Source organism: Callionymus lyra, chromosome 5 (genome assembly GCF_982586985.1).
Source record: "Callionymus lyra chromosome 5, fCalLyr1.hap1.1, whole genome shotgun sequence".
Classification (NCBI taxonomy): domain Eukaryota; kingdom Metazoa; phylum Chordata; class Actinopteri; order Syngnathiformes; family Callionymidae; genus Callionymus; species Callionymus lyra.
In genome coordinates this window covers 3,711,557-3,739,556 of record NC_141822.1, presented here as the reverse complement: position 1 = coordinate 3,739,556, position 28,000 = coordinate 3,711,557, and the positions used below count along the sequence as shown (strand labels likewise).

The following is a 28,000-nucleotide window of genomic DNA, read 5'->3' as shown; positions in this document are numbered from 1 at the left end:
TTGACGTGAGAACGATGAGAAAATATTATAAACAATTTAATGACAGAAAATATATAAAAACACATGTACAAGTGTGTAGCAAAATAAATACAAAATATAACAACAAACAACACCAGGTGTTATGAAAACAAACGTGAGGAAAACATGCGACTGAAGATACACTTTAGAACAACATGCGGCGACAACATGTACACAACACAACAACTATACAAAATGTATCATCAGAACATTTTCTTATTAGTTTTATTATCATTTGATTTATTTGTTAAATCATTGAATTTACGAAACAAATTGTTTTAATTTTTTAATTGTTTTTTTTAATCGAAAATTAATTGAAATAGACTTTTGAATTAAATAAAGACATTTTGTCACAATTATAAAAACATTTTTATATTGAATTCAAATAAATATTGAGAAATATTAGAAATTGTATTTAATTCTGTGTGTAAAGGAATTTTAAAATACTCAAAATGCTCAAAATTCAACCTTTCAATACAAAAATAATCCAAATTCAACCAAAACAAAAATTTTAAATCATTCATTGAAAATTGCGATGAAACTGAAACTTCCGAGTTTAATAAAATGTTGTGTTTCAAGAATCCCTCGATCCGTGGCGACATCAACGCACACCACGACACAACAACAGTTACACAAACACACAAAAAGGGGCTTTGAAAAGTCAACTCGACGACGGTTTGGAAAGAGAATCCGACAGCGTTGGTTTGATGATTTAATGTGAGGTAAATCCAACCTGAACATGGCGACACTGCAGCACCAGATGATTGACAGGAGTCCGACCTCGACGCCACAAACCCCAGCTTATGAAAATAAACACTGATATTTTCTCACAGAGGTAAAGACACACATTTCATAAATAGAATCCGATTTTTCCGATAAAGTATTACGTCGATACATTGTTTATATATTTGCATTACGCTATGAAAAGAGTCCGAGGGGCGCCGACGAGTCACGTGACTCACGGATCACGACCCCGGCGTCACATCGAACATCGTCGGAGCGGAAACATCGACACGTGGGAACCTTTTTTTTCTTTGACATCAACACGTTTCATTTATGGTTTTTTGTCGGATATAAGTTTGTACGTCAGTGTCGGCGTCGTTGAAGCTTGTTTTTCAAACGTTGAAACTTTAACGCACATTTCTGGAATGTTTTTACATAAAATGTTGAATTTGTTTTGTTGAATTTAAAAAAAATGGAATGTTTTCAAAACTTTTTTTTATTTTTACACAACGTTTTATGTTGTAATTCTAGAAATTCAAAAATAAATGTTCTAAATTCAATATTTTCTAAAGGATAGTGTTTTAAATTCAATATAAATGTTGGTATAATAGAGTCTCCAGACAAAACCAACAGAGCACAGAGATACTGGATCAAACTTTCAGCCAATCACGCGACTCACTGATGATCACATGACACAGTAGAAGTACAAGATGTAGTAGAAGTATCTCTGTGCTCTGTTGGTCTGGTCTGGCGACAACATTACACCAACATGTTGAATTCAAAAGACAAAGGTTTAAAAAATATTCCTTTCAGAAATGTTGTTTTTAAAAGTATTGAAATCAGAACGTCAAACTCTATGTGTCAATAAAGTTTCATTCATTTTGAAAATATTCATTTTTTTTAAATTCTACTGTTAAATTCAACCTTTAGTTTTACAAATAATTAAATTCAACAATTCAAAATAATCGATTAAAAGCTTAAAAAAAAAACATCGAAACACAAAAGTCAACCTTGTGCCGACACTGACGTACTTGGTACTTCTAAACACGCGTGTACTCCACCACAGTACACAGAACACTGAGGTAAAACTATCAATACATGTTTTAGAAAATACACTTGTTAACACTGATTATGTTAGTAACACCGTATATATATATATATATGTTTCAAGTGTCGGACGTGTCGTCGTGGGTTCAGTTGTTGTTCTCTTTGGTCGTCACGGTGACGAGCTGCTTGGCCGCCTTGGCGATGTCGTACGCGCACTGGATCACCTGCTGCGTGACCAGCTGCGCGTCCGACGGGCCGGGCCGGTGCTCGGCTGCGTTCTGGCACTCGCCGTGCAGCCGGCTGGCGCTGGACGTGAGCAGGCACAGCGAGCCTCGGACCAGGTCCGAGGACGGCCTCTGTCGACACAGTGCACGTGAGCGTCATCGGCGTCCCAGGGTTTTTTTCAACCCAGTCAAGCAAAATCACAAGACATTTCTCACATCATGATACAAAGTTCACTCTTGACTGATATTAGAGCAAGAATAAACAAAGACGTTTCCATATCTGGCGCTATTTGAACTCAACGTGGCATCAGGTCTTCAACCCTCTCAGTAACGGTGACCTGAAAAGCTCCCATAAAGCTTTGCCGCCCAGCCAGCCAATCACATCCGTCGTTCACTTTTGACAACGTAGACGTAGAATTTAAATACAGTGATTCAACGACCAATCGGCTGTCACTGGATAGATCAGTGTGTAGAAAGGCATGATGGGAGTTCACTGGTTTGTTCTTACTCTGCAGCCAGGATTCTGAGCCGCTCTAGTAGAAGAACTCACATTTCTCCTTCAAACTCTTCACTGGCTGCTCTAGTAGAAGAACTCACATTTCTCCTTCAAACTCTTCACTGGCTGCTCTAGTAGAAGAACTCACATTTCTCCTTCAAACTCTTCACTGGCTGCTCTAGTAGAAGAACTCACATTTCTCCTTCAAACTCTTCACTGGCTGCTCTAGTAGAAGAACTCACATTTCTCCTTCAAACTCTTCACTGGCTGCTCTAGTAGAAGAACTCACATTTCTCCTTCAAACTCTTCACTGGCTGCTCTAGTAGAAGAACTCACATTTCTCCTTCAAACTCTTCACTGGCCGCTCTAGTAGAAGAACTCACATTTCTCCTTCAAACTCTTCACTGGCTGCTCTAGTAGAAGAACTCACATTTCTCCTTCAAACTCTTCACTGGCTGCTCTAGTAGAAGAACTCACATTTCTCCTTCAAACTCTTCACTGGCTGCTCTAGTAGAAGAACTCACATTTCTCCTTCAAACTCTTCACTGGCTGCTCTAGTAGAAGAACTCACATTTCTCCTTCAAACTCTTCACTGGCTGCCAGTTTCTTTCAGGATCATTTTAAAATTCTGGTTCTTACTTTCAGATCTATTCATGGTCAGACCTTCCATCAGTGATCAGATCCAGACTTACACCCCATCTCGGGCTCTGAGGTCTGTGGATCAGAATCTTACAGACCACAGTGACAAACATCTGCTTTGAAAGCTGCTGGACTCACTGTATCCTCTCGTCCTCAGTCATCACCAGGGTTTTATCACTACTTTAGCTGTGAACGACTGCTGCCATATTTAAAACGCAATAAAAACAGTGAATATTTACGTGTTATTGTAAATAAATAAATAGTTTCAGTGTTAATATTGATACGATATCGTTTAAGGAAACTTAAAACATTTTCTTTCAACTCTACTGTTGTGTTTACGAGTCTGTTTCTGCGACGACCGTATATTAGCTTGTGTTTAGCATGAACAATGTTTTTAAAGTACGACAAATGCTGGAACGTGGTTTTTAAAGATCCTCTCCAAACAATGTGGTAACCTAAGGTAGAAATAATGGCTTTTTCTTTCTGAAAGCGTGGAGTGAGAAAAACCACCGGATGCTCTCGCTTCTCACAGCAGAGCGCGGTCGTGGGTGCAGCCCGAGAGGCTCGCGGTCGAGCGACCGCTTTTGATGGAACACGAAACCCACAACAAAACCCTCTGGCCGGGGAGGAGTCGTCTTACCTTGGGGAACAGGGCGGCCATCTCCGTCACGGCCGTGCAGATCTTCTGAGAGCACGGCAGGAAGCTGACGAGGAGAAGACAAAACGTTAGCAAACCTTCAAATCGGCGCTTGCTAAACCGGCTCCGAGTGTTTTGAGCGACAACAATAGAAAACTTCCCCGAGGACGTGAAATGTGAGTCGCCGGCGTGAGAGCAAACACAAGTGTGTGACGACAGAAGGAATTCAACATCGCCGGAGTTGTGCGAGGAATGAGTTCAGATGCGAGTCGAGCTGCTGATCAAATATTAACGAAGACAAGAAAGAGCTGAACTTTTATTTGATCGTTTTATTCACTATTCGTTCATCTTGAAGTGATATTTCACTTCTTTTCTACCATCATGTCGACTGTTGTTGGATTATCTTCAGAGAAAGGTGTTCTTTTAAGAGTTATAGACAAATATGTTTGTTCATTTTAGTGTAGCGACTGGAGCTCAGTCGTCTTCATCTTCGTCCAAAAAGACACTTAAAAACATAAAAATACCTCCAAACTGCTCGTCTGTAACGACTCTCTTGGATTAAAGCCTCGACATAAGAATTGATCAGAAAAAAAAGTAATATTTTTGAAGTTTCTGCTCCAGTCGCTACATTAAAATGAACAAACGTCTCTGACTTTAACTCTAAAAAGGAACAGATTACTCTGAAAAATCTCCTACTCCTAGTCGACTAGTAGAAAATGAGTGAAATTAGAATTTTATTTTTGAATTACTGTCATTTCTAAAGTAACATTTTAACAATATTTGATTTTAGTTTGAGCCATTATTTCAAGACGGTTGGTTTAATGAACTAATAATCAGCTCTTATATGCACCTGAACGCCTCATCGTTGATGACATGACGCAAGTACGTATTAATATTACTAAATTATACAACTGCACTACTCAAAACTGAGGTTTCTTAATTTTTTTATGCTCATATTAAATTTTAATTTCACAATTCTAAATATATTATTTATCTTTATTTAACTTGTTTGAATTCATCCTATTTGTGCATTTACGGCATTTTTTCGGACCATAAGGTGAACTTTAAATCCTTTAATTTTCTAAAATAAATAAATGTTTGTTAGTTTTTTATTCTAAAAAATAGAAATCCAAAGTGTGACTCATGCGTTTATTCCAGTTGTGTTCATTTGCCTACAACTTATTTTATGTTGTACAAACGACTTAGCCACTAGTGCTGCACGATATTGAAAATGAGTGCGATATTCGATATTGGTGTCTTGAATTGCGATATCGATATTAATGCGAATTTTCTTTCACCTAAAAAAAAAAAGGGATGCGTCGCCATAGCAACAGAGCCTAACAAGCTGCGCCGCACAGTTCACAGACGGACGGAGACGTAAACAACAACGAGACATAGAAGTACAAATTGACAACTTTACAGAACGTGACACTGATTGATCGAAGTGAACATTTAAGAAATGCTTGATTTATACGATAAAAAATGATAAATGATCACATGTTATCGCGATATCCATATTTTTCCGATATATCGTGCAGCCCTAGTAGCTACGAAGCTGTGAGAGTCGGAACCTTTCGACCGTGAGATTCTTGGGTTCACTTAAATGGAACGGAAGATTCTTCATCATGGAGAACACGTGACCTCGTACCTCTCGTGCTTGGTCTCCTGGGCGGCTCTCAGAAGCTCCTGGATGTTCTTGGTGATCTGCTCCGTCTTACAGATGACGTCCTCGGTGCAGGGCAGCGTGGAATCTTCCTCCGCCTCCTTCCCAGGTTCTGCTGCTTCTCTGGACGGAAGAGCTCGGCTGGAGAACAAACACCTCGTGTCATCAGACGCTTGTGTTTCTGCACTCAGACTGTTAACATCCAACAGAACATTTTAAATACTCAAGTGACGAGATGGTTGATCTGTTTTGTTGGCAACTTTTGAATGATTTATTTATGTCTTTTTGCATGTATTTTATTTATTTATTTGATTGTTTTTAAATATATTTATGGATGTTTGTTCTGATGGATGTATTTTAACTGCCGGAACAAAATAATTTATTTTCCACAGATCAATAAAGCTTCTGTCCATCCATCCATCCATCCATCCATCCATCCATCCATCCATCCATCCATCCATCCATCCATCCCTTCATCCATCCCTTCATCCATCCCTTCATCCATCCCTTCATCCATCCCTTCATCCATCCCTTCATCCATCCATCCATCCATCCATCCCTTCATCCCTTCATCCCTTCATCCATCCATCCATCCATCCCTTCATCCCTTCATCCATCCATCCCTTCATCCATCCATCCCTTAATCCACCTTCTGACTCTTTAAAACAAATTTGAGTTGTTGTAGTTTTTGTAACAAAACATTACAAACAACTGGGGTTTAAGAAAAAAAAAATGTATTTAATGTATCAATATTCAATAGTACTGTAATGATTAAAAAATATATATACTGTATATATTATTTTTTTCATTTTATTTTTAATTAAAGTTATGTTATGGTTTATATTTCAATAGTGCGAGCATGAAAGACAATCAGTCGATGTTTTATTTTACAATTAACACTCAAACATTCACAGCGTTTATTCATTTGTGTGCTGCAATTAAACTTCCGGCCACTAGTTGGCAGCATTCGTCATTTCATTTTTAGTTTTTTCATATGTTTTCAATAAAATATTTGCATGATATTGTCATTAATATGAGTCAATAATGTCCCATGTCTGGTGTGTATTTTAAAACACGCTCTCTCGACTGAAATAGTGTTTTGGGAAAACTTGAAAGTGGTGTCGAAGGCAAAGAAAAACTAAATGCTGCGAATATTGTTGAAGCGTCTTTGCTTCGGGGGTTTTGACAGTAGGACGGTGGAGTCGAGGCTTCATTAATCCACCTCAGGGGACATTGGGATCAGGGGGTCACCACATTAACTGCTCTGGACGAGGGCGGGGGAGGAATAATGGACATCACTCACTGCCCGAGGACAGCGCGACTCACACAAGAACCTCGGCCATGTTTCACCAGATCAGTATTATCGACACACAATGACAAGCGAAACGATGATACCAGGGTTAGATTTAACCGCGGCGACCACGCAACCTGCCGTGACCGTCCTCCACACTCGCCGTGATGCGCTGAAAAATGTAGCCGTGTTTACAGCAACAACTCGCGGTGACCGCCCTTGGCTATTAATTTGTAGCGTAATTGTTTCATCGAATGAAAGAAAATAAATCGTTTCAACTTCACTGTTATTTAACATTTTCAACTGTTCAATATCTAATGGTAAAAGGAAAACAACATTTTGGAAGCTCGTGTCAAAGGTCAACTGACGAAGGAAACAGTTCCGAGTGATAGGATCGTGACATCAGAAGGAGGTAAGAAGGTGAATGTTGGTCAGGCAGCCAACTTTAAAAATGCTGAGCAAGGAAAGGGTGAAAAAAAGGAAAGACAAGGAATTACAGGCTGTTGGGGGAAAAAAAATAGCAAAATACAAAACTTTTTTAGGTTTATTTCATTGTTTAAATCAGTGTTAAAAGTATTTAGTGGTTCGTTTGCCCTCGAAACTCACCAGTTCCTGAAATCTTATGATTCAGTTTTACTTTTACATATAATCCAGTCATTTATTATCATGTTCTTGTAACTCTCTTGACTTAAACATGCATCTCAGGTGCTTATCTATTCAAAGCCTTGTATTAAAGTCAGTGAATATTTCTTATAAATGAATAATTAATAGTAGTAGAAGCACAAGATGTTAATGTATAGCTGATATGCTAAAATGACATTATGTCAAACCCTAGTGAATTATTTAGAAAGTGTTATTTTTTTAAATTATTTGTTGTAAGTCGAATAAATGATAGAAGTTGTCATTTTACTTTCTTCTTGTTTTCAATGGGTGTTAACAAGAGCACGATATATATTACATATATATATATATATATTACATATATATATATATACACTTTATATATATATATATCATCTTGTTCTTTCTCATATATATATATATATATATATATATATATATATATGTAGGTTAGGTTAGGTAGAACTTTATTGATCCCTCAGGGAAATGGAAATGGAATTTTTTCCAATTAGACACAGCAATATAGCAATTCATAAATATAAAAATAAAATAAGAACAAAAACCAAGGGAAATAAAGAGAAAGAACAAGATGATATATATATATACAGTATATATATATATATACACATACATACACACACATTTGCCTTGGTGACCTAAAATGTATGCTCTTCTTTAAGGCAACACTTGCCTTGACCTTAAAAAGTTTCTATTGGAAGCCTGTGATACGATAACTTTGATCTGGAATGTTTCTGGAACTTGAGTCTCATGGATTCGTTAACACGTTTCTGCGATGACGTTCGACACTCACCAAGTCTCCTGCAGGTCAGAGTGGTTTGGTGTCGAGTCGTAGTCGTTGTCGAGTGTCGTGCTTCTCCCCTCCAGACTGCAGCCCTGCAAGAACCACCAGATCAGATTCAGTCCTGAACGAACGAGGCGTCGCTAGCAGAGAACATCGAGTCATAAGAACAGGAAAAACATGCATGTCTGAAGGAAGTGCCAAAGCTCAACTCTGTCGAGAGAAAAAGCCAAAATTAGAGACACAAAGGACACGACCAAGGCAAGGATGTGATGAGTGGCGGATGAAAAGAAAGACTTCCATGAAGAACGAGGCAAAACTAACAAGCAAACACTTTGAGTCGCTGCAGCTTTTGTTCATCACCGCGACCTTAAGCGCGTGAGATCGAGAGTGTGAAGCAAAGACGTCGGAGTCGCAGGTCGTAGGTCAGCCAGAGAGAAGATGCTCGAGGAAAAAAGTCAGAAACACACAGGAAAGGGAAGTGACGCCGCTTCCCGGGACCGCCTGCCGAGCTTCGGTACTTAACCCTTCGTGATCTTTCGTCCCAAGACCAGGAGCGGGAGGACGGGATCGTAGGGAGGGAGGAGGCGGCCGTGCCCAGAGGCCCCCGGCCCATCTAGAGAGGGCCACATCAAGTTGAGCGCACTTGGGTGATATGAAGGTGAGAACATGGTTGATCGAGGGCGTGAACCCAAGCCAGGCGTGTGCGAACAATTGTTGTCATCGTCAGGGAAAGAAAGTGACAAATGTAAAATCATTGACACTCATTTTAGTTGCTTGATATATTCTTTAATTCTATGCGTTAGGGCTGAACAATATTTTAAATTAGTGCGATATCGATATATTTTTCTTTCACCTAAAAATGTAGCCGGGTGCACGTGCAGGAGCGAGTACTTTAGTCTCGCGGGACTTGCATCGGTTTCCCACTAAATTGAGCGACATCAGAGAGGAGCCGCCGGCACGTCACGATATCACCAAATCAATAATAAATCCACCTCCTTGTACACGCACACATAACACTTTATAAATGACGCTAACAACTTAGCTCGTTAGCATACGGTGAAGACGCACACATAACACTTTATAAATGACGCTAACAACTCAGCTCGTTAGCATACGGTGAAGACGCACACATAACACTTTATAAATGACGCTAACAACTTAGCTCGTTAGCATACGGTGAAGACGCACACATAACACTTTATAAATGACGCTAACAACTTAGCTCGTTAGCATAAGGTGAAGACGGACAGGTTTGTTTGGAAGTTCACGATCTTATAAGAAAACAACTGAGACGAGATGAAAAGTTCTTACAATATGTTGCTTTCACAAAGGAGGTTGAAAGAGACGAGTGACTGGATCACTAGTGTTTGACTAGATCATAAGTTAGTATTACTTCACTGGATCACTAGTGTTTGACTAGATCATAAGTTAGTATTACTTCACTGGATCACTAGTGTTTGACTAGATCAGAAGTTACTATTACTTCACTGGATCACTAGTGTTTGACTAGATCATAAGTTAGTATTACTTCACTGGATCACTAGTGTTTGACTAGATCATAAGTTAGTATTACTTCACTGGATCACTAGTGTTTGACTAGATCATAAGTTAGTATTACTTCACTGGATCACTAGTGTTTGACTAGATCATAAGTTAGTATTACTTCACTGGATCACTAGTGTTTGACTAGATCATAAGTTAGTATTACTTCACTGGATCACTAGTGTTTGACTAGATCATAAGTTAGTATTACTTCACTGGATCACTAGTGTTTGACTAGATCATAAGGTAGTATTACTTCACTGGATCACTAGTGTTTGACTAGATCATAAGTTAGTATTACTTCACTGGATCACTAGTGTTTGACTAGATCATAAGTTAGTATTACTTCACTGGATCACTAGTGTTTGACTAGATCATAAGGTAGTATTACTTCACTGGATCACTAGTGTTTGACTAGATCATAAGTTAGTATTACTTCACTGGATCACTAGTGTTTGACTAGATCATAAGTTAGTATTACTTCACTGGATCACTAGTGTTTGACTAGGTCATAAGTTAGTATTACTTCACTGGATATACTGAGCTGCGCTAAACAACGAGACATAGAAGTACAAATTGACAACTTTACAGAACGTGACACTGATTGGTCAAAGTACATGTTAAAGAAATGCTTGATTTAAACCAAAAAAATAAATAAATTATCACATGTTTTCGATATGCGTATCACACGTGCAACTATATCTATATTTTTTTACTATATCGTGCAGCCCTAATAAGCGTCATACACATTTAACCTAAACTTTAATATGACATATTTTTATTACAGATACTGATCTGTTTCTTGTTTTGTTACTAAAAAGTATTACATGTACAGTCGTTCCTTGTTTAATGCAGAGATAACGTTGGTAAAATACACACATAAAACTATATTTTTCCCTTTTTTAAATAAATGTCGACACCTCATAATCCCTCTTTGCACCTTTTATAAATCTGTTCCCAAACCATTATTAAAAATTCCCACATTCTCACAAATGTGCAAAAAAAACAAAGTTATGCTCTCAAAAAAAAAGAATCAGTTTAATAACATGAACTTGTACATTTGTATCTTGTCCATCTAGTGTTGTCATGATCAATAACATTTGGTTTTACTTACAAACTCAAAATTGAATCCTCATCCCTCTAAACAACCCTCTCTGTAACGGTGACCTGAACAGCTCTTGTGATGCTTTGCCGCCCAGCCGTCAGTCACTTTTGAGCCGTCACTAAATAGAGCAGTGTGTAGAGAGGCATCATGGGAATCGACTGTTTTGTTGACGTGCAAAAGACTGAACCAGTGAATAAGCGAGACCTCAGAAGGTGAGATTGAGTTTCCTGATTGGTTCTGTAACAGTTTTGTTAGGAGACAACCTTTGACCCTACTTTGCATGCTTCAGATGAATCAAAACAACAATGGCTACAGTCGTCCTGAGCTTCCATCTTCTACTTCTACACCGTATATGTCGAGTCATTCAAGTGTTGATGGAGTTTATTTGATCCAAACACCACGTAAAGTCTGCGAAACTGAACTGTGAAAAAGGTTTTTAGACACGAATGGGAATTCCTGGGGATTTTAAACTGGATTGATTGACAACAGAGAATTTCAAAAAACATTTACGATGATGTTTTCAGTTGTTAATTTTCTTCAAATAACTGCTAAAAAAAAGCTTGTGACAATAAAATGGTGGAAAAGACACTTTTCTTGTAGGTAAGTTAAGACGACATTTTAATGATGTATTTCGATTGTGATATTTTTGTTGTTGGTGCAAATTTTCAAATGTAAAATATCTACGACGACTCAAAAAGCTCTGGAAATAAAGTATTTATAAATAAATGTATAAGGCATTTAGGCGTCATCTGAATATTGTATTATTTTAGATTTAAACTTGGAAGTCTTTTTTTTTTCATTTCATTTCTTTGAATCATTTAATACGATCATTTCTACATCAAAAAGGTGGAATTGTTTTTTATTTCATTATTTAACTCAATTTTTTTTTCTATATTAAAAGGTTGATTTCTTTTTTTTAAATTATAACTATTATATTTGAAAAACATACATTTTTTTTTAAAGAAAATGTTGGCAATATTATATCAACATTTTTACATTGAATTAAAGGCTAAGAAGGGATAAGAAGACAATGTATTTTTGAATTATTGTCATTTTAATCTCAAACTACGAGTAAAAAAAAAAGGATTTTTATTATTTTCAACTTTAATTCGATATGCTTATGATTGAATTCTATTGTCCAATAAAAAAATAAATGATTACATTTGAAAATAATAATCGATGCTTAATATAAAAGAGCATTTTAACAAATATATTCAAACTATATGAAACGGCTGCAGTCGCTGTGATGTCACAGTAGAGAACCTCTCAGTGTTTACTCACGTTGGTCGGGAACGGTTGCAGAACGACTCCGTCCTCCTGCCGGGACGCGTCGGAGCGATGGGGGTACTTTGGGGCGGAGCCCGTCTCGTACATGGACAGGGCGCGACCCCCCCTGGGCGGGTGTCGAGCGAGCGGCCCCTGGAGATGCTGCTGGGACCCGGCGGGGGGCTGCCATCGAAGGCTGGTGTTCTCCGTCTGCAGGGAGTTGAGCTGGTGACGACCAGAGACGCGTCAGTTGAACGACAGAAATCTTTCAAACACACCAGAGACACTCGTTTGTTTGTTTTTACTGTGAAATAAACTCTTAGTTATTCGTCAGTTATTGAAACAAAAACACCTTTTTGTTCACCTTTGTTTACAGAAGCAAACCTTGCAAAGATAATGCAAATATTTCATCCAAATATACGTTTGTTTTTTTACTTACTTGATGATATTTCACACTATCTTTCAAACAACATTATAAACAATTCAAAGTGGAACTTGAACACCTTGCATCCCTTCATTATTATTATCATTATTATTATTATTGTGTGGTAAATATATAGTTTAATGTGTCATGAAACGTACATTTGTTGTTAATAAATCACGGACCTAAATTACATCTATTTTACTCCTATGACATTAACATTTTGATGTACCATATACGTGTCCTATTTTATCATTATTATTGTGTTTGTATAAATACACTTGAGGCCCTAAAATAGTTTGTTTTGTTTTTTTTAAGTATTTTTTACTTATTCTGATCCCTTTTCGAACAACGATGTTTGTTATATATTTTGGTTTTGTTATTTTATTCTTTCTTTTGTACAGTATGTAGATATAATAACTTGTTTTTGTTCATGTTCAAAATAGGTTCAGTCAATTATATGGAAGAACACATTAATTTAATGAGCAGAAACGTTTGATTCTTATGAGGAAAGAATAGATAAGAATAGTTTTTAAAACGCTCTACATTTTATTAATGTCAGTAGTTACAACATCCTTGACTCACTGCTTTGGAATGTTGTGCGACGTCTTCCTTAAGTAACTATTACATGATTGGATGAGTTAGAAAACAAATTAATTGATTATTATACGATTGGCTATTTTTTTTTTGTTGAAAATACTTAAAAAAGTTAAATAATCTTAAAGCGAGTTCACGTTGTAGCGTCTTCTTCATCAGAATACAAGGTTCTTATCTCCGTGTGGCTCTGACTCGGTACAAAGAAGTGATTGTGATCAGAAGTGTTGATTCCTTCAGATGGAAAATTCACCCGCGACAACACAATGAAGCCATTTTGTGTTGTGGTCATTTCAGCACTTACACAAGACATTCTACACTTGGTGTGCGTCACGCCTCGCCCTCGATGAAGCCGCGTCACGTGTTCTAACTAACCAGCCAAGACTATGAATCACATAATTATGAAAATAATAAATGTATCAATAAACTACGCTAATAATAAAATAAATGTATAAATAAACTACGTTAATAACAAAATAAATGTGTAAATGAACTACGTTAATAACAAAATAAATGTATAAATAAACTACGTTAATAATAAAATAAATGTATAAATAAACTACATTAATAACAAAATAAATGTATAAATAAATAAAATAAATGTATAGATAAACTACGTTAATAATAAAATAAATGTATAAATAAACTACGTTAATAATAAAATAAATGTATAAATGAACTACGTTAATAACAAAATAAATGTATAAATAAATAAAATAAATGTATAAATAAACTACGTTAATAACAAAATAAATGTATAAATGAACTACGTTAATAATAAAATAAATGTATAAATAAATAAAATAAATGTATAAATAAACTACGTTAAGAATAAAATAAATGTATAAATAAAATACGTTAATAAAAAAAAAAATGTATAAATAAACTACATTAATTAAAAAAAAGGAATAAATAAACTACATTAATAACAAAATAAATGTATAAATAAACTACGTTAATAACAAAATACATGTATAAATAAACTACGTTAATAACAAAATAAATGCATCAATAAACTACGTTAATAACAAAATAAATTTATAAACAAACTACGTTAATTAAAAAAAAGTAATAAAATAATAAAGTAATAAAATACGTTAATAAATAAAATAAATGTATAAATGAACTATGTTAAAAATTAAATAAATGTATAAATAAACTATGTTAATAAAAAAAGGAATAAATAAACAACGTTAATAACAAAATAAGGGAATAAATAAACTAAGTTAATAACAAAATAAATGTATAAATGAACTATGTTAAAAATTAAATAAATTAATATTTAAACAGAAATTGATAAAAATCAAATCAATTTTTTTTTTATATTTACACATTAATTAATGTTTTTATTCATTGAGTTAGGCACTTATAAACATATTTGTTCATTAAAAATCCTGTTAATCACCGTCCTTCATGGAATAATGACAGGATGTGACTCACCTTGCCCTGCATCACGCGCAGCTCTTCGCTCAGATGACAGTTGACTTTCAGGAGCTGTTGGATCTTGGCCTCGGATGCGGTGAGGGCGCTCTTCACCTCCATGAACTCCTGCACCGTGACGGGGCCGTCGGAGAGGTCGGAGGATTCCGAGCTCTGGACACGAGCAACATCGTCATCATCATCATCATCATCATCATCATCATCACGTCAGTCGTGATTTCATTAAGACGCTCCACCGAGCCGACCTTCGTCCTGCCGTCGTTGCCGTTGTCTCTGCAGGTCGCCTCTTGGACCGGATCCTCGTCGGACGCCACGCTGTCGTAGTCCGGCTGGTCGTTGTCCTGGCTCTCGCTGTTATGGCGACTGTTGATTCCCCGAAGGATCAGCTCCACGTTCTCTGGTGGAAGAACATCATGTCAAGAGTTAATCATCCACTAACACATTTACATATAAATTAACAAAAAAAAACATTGATTTTATTACAAACAGAGGAAAGAAACGTTCAAACGTTAGTCTCAAGCCTCCTTTAAAACTGAAAGTCATGGAAAATAAATACACATCGAGGGGTTTTACAGAGATTTTCTTTTTTATTTCAGCCTTTGATTTGATATATGGTGACTTATGGGTTTACTTGACAAGGACAGGGAATCAAAATACATGAAGAAAAACAACACAAGATCATAGTAGGTGTCATGATGATGATGGATTCATAGAGAGAGAGAAAATCAAAATAGTTGTAATACTACAATATTGTATCATTTCCTCTCTCTTTTCTCTTTTGTTCTAATTATTTTTGTTTATTTTATTATTTATTTATTTGTTGCACTTCCTCAGATATCATAGTTTTGTTTGTTTTTTATTATAAAAAGTTCACAGGTGGTTGTAAATCGTTACATGTTATAAGAGAGATTATTATAAAATAAAAATACTTTTTCTAGGCAGGTTTTTAATGCTTATTATATCAAAAATGGTATCAAGTATTGAATATTTCATAAGTATCAGTATCAAGTTTTAAATGTTGGAATCATGAGAAACTTAAGGGTTTCGTCATTTTAAACAATTATTATGTCTTCACTACAGGGTTCGCTTCTTGTTTTCAGGTTGTTTATTTTATTATCGTTATTATTATTACTTTTGTATTTCAGTTTTATTCTTTCTATCACCGTTATTCATCTAGAAGTTTTCCATAACATTTGTTGCATTACATTTTGGTAGATTACAAAGCAAAAGTGATATCACTGTTGACATGATAGAAAGACACATAAATAGAATAAGATTGTATTAAAATAAAAATAAATAAAATCGCACCTTTTGGACTTTCACAGGCGTTTCCCCACTGTCGTCGTTTGGCATCCGTGAGGATATCGATGACCAAGGTCGTGAACTCGTGGGCACTGAAGCGAGCGAGTTTCTGACGACCCTGTGCACAGATCTAAATAAGAATCGTCGAAAGAGCTTCGACAAAAAAACGAAGCGAATAAAAGCAGAACCTGGTTCCTGGTGGACGAGTACTCGGGGTTAACCGGCAGAAAAGGCACCACCGTGGTGTCGGTCACGAGCGTGCTGTGGTTCTGAGTCGCCAAACAGACTGAAAATAAAACCATACAAGTTTAGAAAAGAAAGAAGAAAACCCTCGTTCTCGTTACGAGTCCTCACCCGAATCCGTTTCCCTTCGATCGACCTCGTCGTACACGTCCATGGCGAGTTCCTCAAACTGATGGTTGCTCAGCTGCCAAGAACGAATGAATAGATCATTCATTATTGAACGTTTGAAAGAGAGAAAAAAAGGCTCTTACTGATTGTAGCTTCTTCTTCGCAGCTTTTGCAAATTCGGACAAGTCGAGGCTGCTTTAGAAGAAAGAAAGAATTAAACCAGGAAACACAGATGGATTTTGAAACAGCTCCAGAAGAAGAATGAGGACACGTGTACTTACTTATTACTAATCCAATTAAGAAACGCAGCATTGTGAAATATGGACACGCGTTACATTGATGTTAGGTTGAAAAAAGCAATGGTGACGAGCTCTTACCTGTCGGCCATTTGAGGAATGATGAAGTGCTGCCCGTTTCTGTGGTCTGACGGAACCGAGCACACATGTGTTTGAGTCGCTCACAGGTTCAAAGATGCTTTTCTCACCTGGTCGTCTGCCGCACAGGTAGAACGTTAGCCGGTCGGTGAGTTCGTACTGGATCTCCACCAGTCTCTCGGCCAACTCGTGGTGTCCGGCGTGTCTGCGTCAGACGTAAAGAAATGACGTATTTACGCGCGTTCGTGATCTTTTAAATCGACAACTGACTTCGACATATCACTAGTTATGACAGTAAAGTATAAGAAAAGGCAGAGATAACACATTATTCGTCGTGTTATTTTCATCCTCGTCTTTCAAGATAATCCATTTGTCACAGTAATGACAAAGAAGAGGAAAATAAAAAACTAGTTTATGACTTAAAGGACAAAATAGACTTATTTACACTTCATGTAAATAAGTAAATGAAAATAAACATTATGCGTTCATGAAGCGTCCAACGTAAATAATATATTCTATTTTCTTCTGGTATAAGTGGAGTTGTGACAGGACAGTCGACGTGAGGGGATGTGACAGATGTTGTTAATCATTTTAACACGACTATCATATCACAAGATAAATATAAAGACGATCTCATTGGATCTAACAGACAAAATGATGCAACTAAAGGGGATTTTGGAAGTTCGACCAGTGATCAGTGACTAACTTCAGACATGTAGACTCGGCTGGTCCTGGAGCAAATATTTAATATAAAACATTAAATTATTAATTAATGTTGTTGTCTAATTGTGATAAACATTATTTTAGTTCCTTCTTGAACATCTCAGGAGCAGCTGTAGCTACGGCAGCATCTCATCTACTCAAATATTGATTATAACAAAATCCTCCACATTTCTGCTCAAGCTTGACCGAGACTCAATGTCTTCACTAGAGACACTTTCAATATGTATCCCATCAAGTTCAACCATGTTGTTTTAATCTTTCAATTCCATTATTGCATAACTTTTAAAACTCCGTCTCGACCACACGGTCATCTACTGGCTTCTTGTTTTCACCGTATGTCACTCATGTGACCTTGAATGTAGGATGGGTTTTTCTACCCATGCTGTGGTTCTGACGCTGCATGAGAATTCCAAAAGCATCAGACGACGAAGACTGGTTTCTAATCCCCGGGCCGAGCTCGGCGCTGATTAGTGAAGCTTCAGGATTATTGATCACTGTATGGTCATTACTGTCTGAGCGCGTTTTATTTTGAAAGAAAATAAATCATATTAGGCCATGACTCATGGGTTTAAGATGCACTTAACGTTTCTTTGTTTTGCTGCAGATGTCGTTTTGTTTTCGCCTTTTTTTATGGGATGGTCAGTCGGTAAAAATAAAGCCTAAAGGTAAACCAGTGTGTGTTGTAAAAAATAAAAGGCTCCTGATTTAAAGCCAAAGCATTTTAACACCAAGTAAAGTGTCGTTCATTTTGATTCTGAAGACCAGAAGATAACGAGATGATCAGAAGTTTACGACGGAAACAATAATAATTACGTTTATAAATAATGACGGATGATGAATCATTTATCTAACGATTCATCTTGGAACAATATTTACAAACGTCAGAATCTATTTAAGATTTTAAAACACCACAACATTATCATCTAATTGTGATTTTTAAAACCTTGTTTTGATCTTCTTTCTTTTTTTACCAACATGTAAACAAGGGTGTCAGAAAATATCGATAAACTTAAATACCAAGAACTGTTTCCACAAAAACATATTGATATTAAACAGAACTGTGCCAAAGTTTTAATGAAATGAAAATATTCACTTGATTTGACTTGTATTTTTCTTGTTCACAAGTAAACACAAATACCTCTTTGTTTGAATTTGATCATCTGACGTTGACGTTCTAACAGCAATTTAACTCTTTACAAGGAACCCAATATATTTTTGTTCCTACAGTATCACAATATATTGAACCGATCTAACATACTTGCCAATACACATACTTTATGTCAACTTATATCGCTCTGGCCATCAGACTGCAATATTTAAAACATTATTTATTTATTCTATTTATACTATCTAACTATTAGTATTATATATTAGTATTATATAACTATTCTGCACCATTTTTAACTTATTCATATTTATATTTATACTTATTTATATACATTCATTCTATCTTGTGAGGGGATTTTTTTAACGGTTGCCAAGCAATGAAATTTCTTTGCCAGTTTCATTGCAGTGTTTTTCTGAGCATTGACAAAAAAAGGAAGTCTCAGTCCAAGTCTAGAAATAGCCACACATTTTGGTTCCTGGTAGACGAGATCCTTTCAAAAATTAAACGCCGTACCTCGCATAATCAATAGGCGTCTTCCCACTAGAGTCCAGGGATCCCGGGTCTGCTCCGTAAACTGCCAACAGTTCCGCCTGAAGCACTTGTCCTGCTTTTGCCGCGATGTGTAGAGGAGTGTTTCCTTTCTCCTGCGACAAAACACATTCATAACTACTGAACTGATTCCTACGCAGCGGTCGACACCGTCCACTTACAGGATGGAAGAAGTTGGCTTGTGCTCCCAAAGATAAGAGTCTCAGGCAGGTCTCCAGGTTACCTGTCCGGACACTCGAGTGCAGTTGCTGAGCGGAGAAAAAAAGCGTTCGTTTATCTTTAAAATGTTAAAATGAAGCATTGATGGAAACATCAAGTTAAAGTAACATCAGGTTAATAGTTGAGGAGTAAAGTGGGAGGAGTCAATTACAGGTTATATAACTGCACGTTCAACCATCCAATACAGAAGAATATCTGTGTCATCAACATATTGAATTTAACATTTCAACTGTTGAAACATTTCTTTATTCGTAAGCAATTATTTTTTTTATTAATCAATCATTTCTATATTTTTAGGATTTTTTTTTTTTTTTTTAACAAATGATTAATTAATTCATGGATATATTTTTAATATGGATTTCACTCAGGAAAATATTCAATACCATTTAAGATTCCACAAGGATAACAAAGACCCTCAAATGAACAGGAATATTTTTAAAGGTATTATGTGCATTTTTTTACACGTGAAAAAAGGCAGAAATAACCTTTAACACAATAACATGTGAAAATGAACAGAACCACGCGTTAAATATTTCTAATAAAAAACGGTTGTGTTATCATAGTTGCGGTTTCTATTTGCACATCTTAAACAATCAATATTGTGTTGATACTTTCAGTATTATCTTGATCTTTAAAGTATGTACTTTTTTGAGTATTGTTTTGATTGTTTAAGCGCTTTGTGACCCTGGTCTAGAAAAGCGCTATATAAATAAATATTACTTACTTACTTACTTACTTTTAATTTGGTACTTTTGACGACCCTACATTCCAATAACTCAAAAATAAAGTTCTACATTTCATATTTTTTTATTCATAGACCTTAAAAATCAATATAAATGTTGGTATAATAGAGTCACCAGACTAAACCAACAGAGCACCGAGCTACTGGATCGAAATGTCAGCCAATCGTGGAACCCTCAGACGATCATGAGAAGACGCGTGAAGATCATAGTATTCAATGAAAACAGTTTAATATAGAATTTATTAAATGATTAAAAAGAGAAATACTAGAGAAAACACCTCCATAGAAATAACAAAGACTGGTGGAAGAAGGTCAACCCGCTCACCTTGCTGAGGTCTTTTGCTGTGACGCTGTCATCTTCTCGACAAGGCATGCGGTGAACATACGCCAACATCTGGTATTTAGTCTTGATGAACTCCGTCTTGTTAGGACTGTGAGAGCGAGACAATCAATTATGACAAACAGAAACGGCTTTGTTTACATCTGGATGAAGTATTGTGTAAACTGAGAGACACGAGACACTGACCTCATCTTTCAGAGACACAACCGAACACCTTGTGAGGATTTAAGTGAATGTTAAAGAATATAAAGGACGATGATGTCTTCAATGTTTGAAACCCAATAAAGTGATATTTTTGTGGTAATACTTATTACAAGGTTTTACTTCATAGGTCCGTCTGTCAAACTGAGACTGAGAAACCTGGTGTTGTATCTGACAAATGTCTGTAGTTCAACACTGCAGAAAACTGACCACAAACTGTTTCAACTGAGAAAAATCTCTAAACTTAGAAAAAATGATGTCACAACATGATCTGGATCTTATAATCCATGTGTTTGTGTTGTTTACACTATTATAACAGTTTATTTAGTGTCCAAACAAGAAGGATGTGTCTCGCCTGCAGTTCATACAAAACTCTGCAGCCAGAATTCTGAGCCGCTCTAGTAGAAGAACTCACATTTCTCCTTCAAACTCTTCACTGGCTGCTCTAGTAGAAGAACTCACATTTCTCCTTCAAACTCTTCACTGGCTGCTCTAGTAGAAGAACTCACATTTCTCCTTCAAACTCTTCACTGGCTGCCAGTTTCTTTCAGGATCATTTTAAAATTCTGGTTCTTACTTTCAGATCTATTCATGGTCAGACCTTCCATCAGTGATCTGATCCAGCCTTACACCCCAGCTCGGGCTCTGAGGTCTGTGGATCAGAATCTACTGATGGTTCCTGAACTACTGGACCAGAGGAGAGAAATCCTTCCAGACTGTTGCTCCTAAGCTTTGAAACCATCTCTGTGTTTGATGATCTACTGACTCCTTCAAGAAACATCTGTGTTTGATGATCTACTGACTCCTTCAAGAAACATCTCTGTGTTTGATGATCTACTGACTCCTTCAAGAAACATCTGTGTTTGATGATCTACTGACTCCTTCAAGAAACATCTGTGTTTGATGATCTACTGACTCCTTCAAGAAACATCTGTGTTTGATGATCTACTGACTCCTTCAAGAAACATCTGTGTTTAATGATCTACTGACTCCTTCAAGAAACATCTGTGTTTGATGATCTACTGACTCCTTCAAGAAACATCTGTGTTTGATGATCTACTGACTCCTTCAAGAAACATCTGTGTTTGATGATATACTGACTCCTTCAAGAAACATCTGTGTTTGATGATCTACTGACTCCTTCAAGAAACATCTGTGTTTGATGATCTACTGACTCCTTCAAGAAACATCTGTGTTTGATGATCTACTGACTCCTTCAAGAAACATCTGTGTTTGATGATCTACTGACTCCTTCAAGAAATATCTGTGTTTGATGATCTACTGACTCCTTCAAGAAACATCTGTGTTTGATGATCTACTGACTCCTTCAAGAAACATCTGTGTTTGATGACCTACTGACTCCTTCAAGAAACATCTGTGTTTGATGATCTACTGACTCCTTCAAGAAACATCTCTGTGTTTGATGATCTACTGACTCCTTCAAGAAACATCTGTGTTTGATGATCTACTGACTCCTTCAAGAAACATCTGTGTTTGATGATCTACTGACTCCTTCAAGAAACATCTGTGTTTGATGATCTACTGACTCCTTCAAGAAACATCTGTGTTTGATGATCTACTGACTCCTTCAAGAAATATCTGTGTTTGATGATCTACTGACTCCTTCAAGAAACATCTGTGTTTGATGATCTACTGACTCCTTCAAGAAACATCTGTGTTTGATGATCTACTGACTCCTTCAAGAAACATCTGTGTTTGATGATCTACTGACTCCTTCAAGAAACATCTGTGTTTGATGATATACTGACTCCTTCAAGAAACATCTGTGTTTGATGATCTACTGACTCCTTCAAGAAACATCTGTGTTTGATGATCTACTGACTCCTTCAAGAACCATCTGTGTTTGATGATCTACTGACTCCTTCAAGAAACATCTGTGTTTGATGATCTACTGACTCCTTCAAGAAACATCTGTGTTTGATGATCTACTGACTCCTTCAAGAAACATCTGTGTTTGATGATCTACTGACTCCTTCAAGAAACATGTGTGTTTGATGATCTACTGACTCCTTCAAGAAACATCTGTGTTTGATGATCTACTGACTCCTTCAAGAAACATCTGTGTTTGATGATCTACTGACTCCTTCAAGAAACATCTGTGTTTGATGATCTACTGACTCCTTCAAGAAACATCTGTGTTTGATGATCTACTGACTCCTTCAAGAAACATCTGTTTGTGCTTTTCCTTCACTTTCTTGTTGCTGCTTTGTTTGTGTGTCTTGATCTTTTAAAGTATACATTTTAACTGTGTATTGTTTTGTTGTTTAAACACTTTGTGACCCTGGTCAGAGAAAGATCTTTACAAATAACTATTACTTACTTACATTCAAGCCTTTTTTAATATCATTTGAAATACAATTTAAAACCAACCAAACAATCAAAGAATATTAAAAAATACAAAACACACCAGTTCAATTAAACAGGTTCAGAATCTTTCCTTCATTCCTATCATGCTGAATTAAGAAAATCTCCTGCATAAAATACACATTATGCCTGACACTTGTTGCACAACAAATATTTTGTTAGACGGATAATTGTCATTGAGTTTACACTTCCTCAGAGTTATTGTCATCTTCCGTTGTTGCTTCACTGTTTTGTTAGTTCCACTGTATTGATCGTGTGTCAGTCAGTTAAATATTACAAAACAATAAATACATATTTTTTAAATAATAATATTTGAATTCAACATAAAATCTTGCTTATCATGCGTTTACTTTTTATAAAACTTTTTGATTATTGATTATGAAGTTACATTCATTTAAGTAAGTAAGTAATTTATATTTATAGAGCGCTTTTCTAGATCAGGGTCACAAAGAACTTAAACAATTAAAACAATACCCAATAAAATATATACTTAAAAGATCAAGATAACACCGAGACAAACACAGAAGTCTGAGAGAATCAAGGAAAAGCCTGCACGAATAAAAGTGTCTTAAGATGTTTAATGAGTTATTTGACTGTTTAAGGAACATTATGTTGTTTAAATTAAATCCAACATACTTTAAACAACTTTAGATTTCAACACTCACTATAGAACAACTCTCTAAACGCATGTACGTCCAATTACAATCAAATAAGTTCTTATTTATTTACAAGAGCAACACTCATTTATTTTTGACTTCTCCTGCAAAGATGTCACTTCGTGTCACTAAAGAAATGGAATGGTATTTACGGCAGAAGGAACTGGATGAACATGTCCACTGACCTCAACAAACTAGATCAATATCACAAGACGGTTCAGGATCAGAAAAGCAATGACATTTTAAAAACCAATTCATCCCTAAAACTCAGACGGATGATCAAAAGAACCAGGAAAGTTTAAAAGCCGCTCTTCAAATGACATCATGAGCCACATTAATAAAGTTAGTGCTGCAGGTTTTTCAAGACTTACTGGACTCGGTCCTGTGGGTTGGCCTTGCGCTTCCCGCTCACCGAGGAGGACGGGTCTAACAGACTGTGCTCCCAAATGGAATTAGATCCGTTCCCATAAAGTGTCTGGACCATCTGAAACATAACAACAGACCTTTCAGGGCTCGCGTGTCCTCGCCAGACGCAGAACAGACGTCATGGTCAGCAACAACCGAAACAACCGAGTTCTCTACGAGCACTTCATGAAATACCTTCTTTCTGCTGCTAACTCAGAGTTTCAACAGCGTAAGAGTGGCTGATAAAAGTATTAAAACATTTATATTGTGTCACACTGACAATATTAAACAACTATAAAAACATCTTAAGAGCTAGATTTCATTATCTTCTCCAACACTTCGAATATAAGTATTTTTTATTTAAGAGTCTGTCCCAAAAAAAGGCGTCTATACATTTAGAGTATAATAATAAGACTTGTGCGTCACAGGAACACAACATTGTCATCATCACCCTAGTGCTTTAAGATGTTCAACATCAACAGACTTTTTTAAAGCATTTAATTATTTTTTTTGTTTAATAGAATTCAGTATTTTCAATATTGAAAGGTCGCATTTGCATTCAGGTCTAATGTCAAAACATTTTTTACACAAGGTTTGACATTCTAATGATTTTAAAATACAATTCAATATTTTTAAATTATAATATTTTAACTTCAATATATAAACGTTGGCATAATAGTGACACCAGACAAAACCAACAGAGCACAGAACTACTTGATCAAACTTTCAGCAAATCATGCGACAGAAAAGATTATCTTATCCATTTTTTTTTTTTACACACGATATGATATTCCAACATTTAAAAATACAATAATCATGTTTTTCAGCAACATCTACTGACCCTTGTATTTGTTTTTTAATAATTTAAATTAAATATTTTTTCAAAATGATCTTGTAGCTTTTTATGTTGACTTTAAAAACAGCTGCAACATCTTGACACACGACGATGAGCTCATCCCAGTGACTCATGACCTGAACAACAGCTGATGATGACGATGTTGTGTTGTGTTCCTGTGCAACAACTCACACACTCCAGTGTTTGTTGCAGTGTGTGTGGCAGTTTTTTTTAACCCATTAAAGGCCGTGAATGTGAGACTAAATACTTCAAGAGACGACGACAACATTCACACACGTGGAAGTCAAAGACCATCAAAGGTTTTTTATCCGTTCAAACGAGTCGTACGAGACGGTCCGGGCGCGAGGAGGGCCTGGGACTCACCTGTAACTGGGACGGGGGCCACGGACTGTGGGTCAGGTGTCGGACCTGAGAGCTGTGTCGTCCCAGACCTCGGTGGATGCTGCAGCACTCGTCGCAGATCAGAACCCCTCGGTTCACCGACGCCCATCGAGGCTCTGAAACAAAACAAACAAACCACTTGTTTGGCAAATGATGACACACACACACACATACGCGCACGAGCGTCCAATAGAAGATTTAATATATTTGTGTTAAAAAGAGACGAGTATTATCAGCACAAACATCCTAGTTTGATGGTTTAAAAAGGTTCCTACAGCTCAAGAAAAGTTAAATTCTTAAAGACTTAAAAGACTTTTCAAAACCATTTAAAATGTAACTTAAGACTAACTCAACAATCAATAAAAATAAAAACTCATCGCATGCAAAAGTATTGAAACAATTCTAATAATTCAAATTATTTGTATTTGTTTTTTTAATTATATTTTGCATTTTTATGGATAATCTGTTAATATTTTTCAAGAACATAAATAAACGAAAACACATTTTAAGGTATGAGACAAACACAATATCTTATCTTGTGTTTACATTTGGAAAACGTTTTAATGCCAATAAAAGGCCTTATATTTTTCTTTAGATTCATGAATTCAAGACTTTTTAAGGAAACCTTTAGTAAGAACACAAATCAACGTATCGATCGTAAAACAAACACAACACAACCGTCGTTGTTTATAGAAATAAAACAGAGAAACGCAAGAGTTCGGTGTTGGATCTAGAATTAATATCATACAGTTTAAAGGCTTGGATAAGCAACAGACGGTGTTTATCGTCAGTATTAAAGTGAAATATAGATGTTTAAAGCGGGCGGATGTCAACAATGTTAGCTAGCTGGAGAGATGCTAGCCTGTTAGCATGTTAGCTCGTCTGACATCTTACCGGGGCAGCTGCAGTCCGCGCACACTTCTCTGCTTCTCACGCGCTTGGACATCCTGACCAGTCCAGAGTCCAGGGTCCAGTGTCCGGGGGTTCGGAGGCTGGAACGGGGGGCGAGACCGAGCTTGGACGAGATGTTTGGTCAGTCGTCCAGCTGGTTGTTCTTCCACCGACTCTGGCGTTGAAACAAAGCAGCGTCCCGTTCTGACGCGACACTGGCTCCTCGCTCGCCTCCTCGCCTCCTCAGTCGCTTCCTCGCCTGCTCACTCGCTTCCTCGCTCGCCTCCTCAGTCGCTTCCTCGCCTCCTCACTCGCTTCCTCGCCTCCTCAGTCGCTTCCTCACTCGCTTCCTCGCCTCCTCAGTCGCTTCCTCGCCTGCTCACTCGCTTCCTCGCCTCCTCACTTGCCTCCTTCTTTAGTTTCCTAGCAGAGCTTTAACGGTTGATCAAGTATTGTTTTCGGATGGAAACATGTGATCAGTAAGATAAATAAATTACACTTTTTATTTTATTTTACAACAAATGAAAAAGTAATAATAACCATTAAAAACATCAGAAATATTATCACTAATAATAAACATTTTATTTTCAGTTTAGTTCTACTTTGTCAGCTAGATGTGTGTATTATCAAGAATCTGTTGATATGATATGTATGAGTTGTGATAGTGTAGTAACAAGTATATATGTGTAGTATTGTCCAGTACTTGACTCTGGTGTTGTGATAGTGTAGTAACAAGTATACATGTGTAGTATTGTCCAGTACTTGACTCTGGTGTTGTGATAGTGTAGTAACAAGTATATATGTGTAGTATTGTCCAGTACTTGACTCTGGTGTTGTGATAGTGTAGTAACAAGTATATATGTGTAGTATTGTCCAGTACTTGACTCTGGTGTTGTGATAGTGTAGTTACAAGTATATATGTGTAGTATTGTCCAGTACTTGACTCTGGTGTTGTGATAGTGTAGTAACAAGTATATATGTGTAGTATTGTCCAGTACTTGACTCTGGTGTTGTGATAGTGTAGTAACAAGTATATATGTGTAGTATTGTCCAGTACTTGACTCTGGTGTTGTGATAGTGTAGTTACAAGTATATATGTGTAGTATTGTCCAGTACTTGACTCTGGTGTTGTGATAGTGTAGTTACAAGTATATATGTGTAGTATTGTCCAGTACTTGACTCTGGTGTTGTGATAGTGTAGTTACAAGTATATATGTGTAGTATTGTCCAGTACTTGACTCTGGTGTTGTGATAGTGTAGTTACAAGTATATATGTGTAGTATTGTCCAGTACTTGACTCTGGTGTTGTGATAGTGTAGTTACAAGTATATATGTGTAGTATTGTCCAGTACTTGACTCTGGTGTTGTGATAGTGTAGTTACAAGTATATATGTGTAGTATTGTCCAGTACTTGACTCTGGTGTTGTGATAGTGTAGAAACAAGTATATATGTGTAGTATTGTCCAGTACTTGACTCTGGTGTTGTGATAGTGTAGTAACAAGTATATATGTGTAGTATTGTCCAGTACTTGACTCTGGTGTTGTGATAGTGTAGTAACAAGTATATATGTGTAGTATTGTCCAGTACTTGACTCTGGTGTTGTAGTATTTACAGACCACATGACTCTTGACGAAGTCGTAACTACTTTCATTTGTTTTCAAACCAAAATATGTCCAAACATCAGCTTTAAAAGCTGCTGGACTCACTGTATCCTCTCGTCCTCAGTCGTGGCCGGGATCTCAATGTTCCTTTAGCTGAAGGAGGACGTTATAACTACTGCCATCTGGTGGCCTGAAGTTTATTTGCAGCACAAACATTGACCCACTGCTGTTGAAAATCATTACTGTAGTGATTGAAAAATGATTGTGAAATTTTCTCAAACCATTAATTATTTAACATTATATGAATAAATAATAATTTAATCTTATTTCTTTTCTATTTCTCTTGAGATTGTTTATCAAGTTTAACGAGACACGTCTTACACTTA

General features: G+C 36.5%; 1 protein-coding gene across 2 annotated transcripts; it reads right to left on the bottom strand.

Annotated features, from left to right (window-relative positions):
- Window positions 1-22: 22 nt before the first annotated feature.
- On the bottom strand, window positions 23-26,207 carry LOC148079064 (ARF GTPase-activating protein GIT2-like). 2 transcript variants are annotated; one of them, XM_087790516.1, is made up of 20 exons: window positions 26,016-26,207; window positions 25,104-25,237; window positions 23,851-23,963; window positions 20,223-20,328; window positions 19,098-19,184; window positions 18,901-19,031; window positions 16,667-16,761; window positions 16,560-16,605; window positions 16,326-16,377; window positions 16,186-16,258; window positions 16,020-16,117; window positions 15,838-15,949; window positions 14,775-14,926; window positions 14,530-14,682; window positions 12,090-12,299; window positions 8,685-8,774; window positions 8,171-8,253; window positions 5,433-5,588; window positions 3,788-3,851; window positions 23-2,144 (listed from the first exon to the last, which is right to left on the bottom strand). In XM_087790516.1, exons 1-20 carry the CDS (start codon window positions 26,065-26,067, stop codon window positions 1,935-1,937), a joined length of 2,217 nt encoding a protein of 738 aa, XP_087646642.1. In that variant the 5' UTR covers window positions 26,068-26,207; the 3' UTR covers window positions 23-1,934. The 2 variants fall into 2 exon arrangements, with proteins under 2 accessions (XP_087646642.1, XP_087646643.1); XM_087790517.1 differs by lacking the exon at window positions 8,685-8,774.
- Between the last annotated feature and the right edge of the window lie 1,793 nt (window positions 26,208-28,000).

Excerpts from the sequence above, each read along its gene's own strand:
- LOC148079064 (XM_087790516.1), bottom strand. The coding sequence starts at position 26,067 with ATGTCCAAGCGCGTGAGAAGCAGAGAAGTGTGCGCGGACTGCAGCTGC. Across the intron at positions 25,238-26,015 it reads CGCGGACTGCAGCTGCCCCG|AGCCTCGATGGGCGTCGGTG; the intron begins GTAAGATGTCAG and ends GTTTTGTTTCAG. Across the intron at positions 8,775-12,089 it reads TGCAACCGTTCCCGACCAAC|ATGGGCCGGGGGCCTCTGGG; the intron begins GTGAGTAAACAC and ends GGCCCTCTCTAG.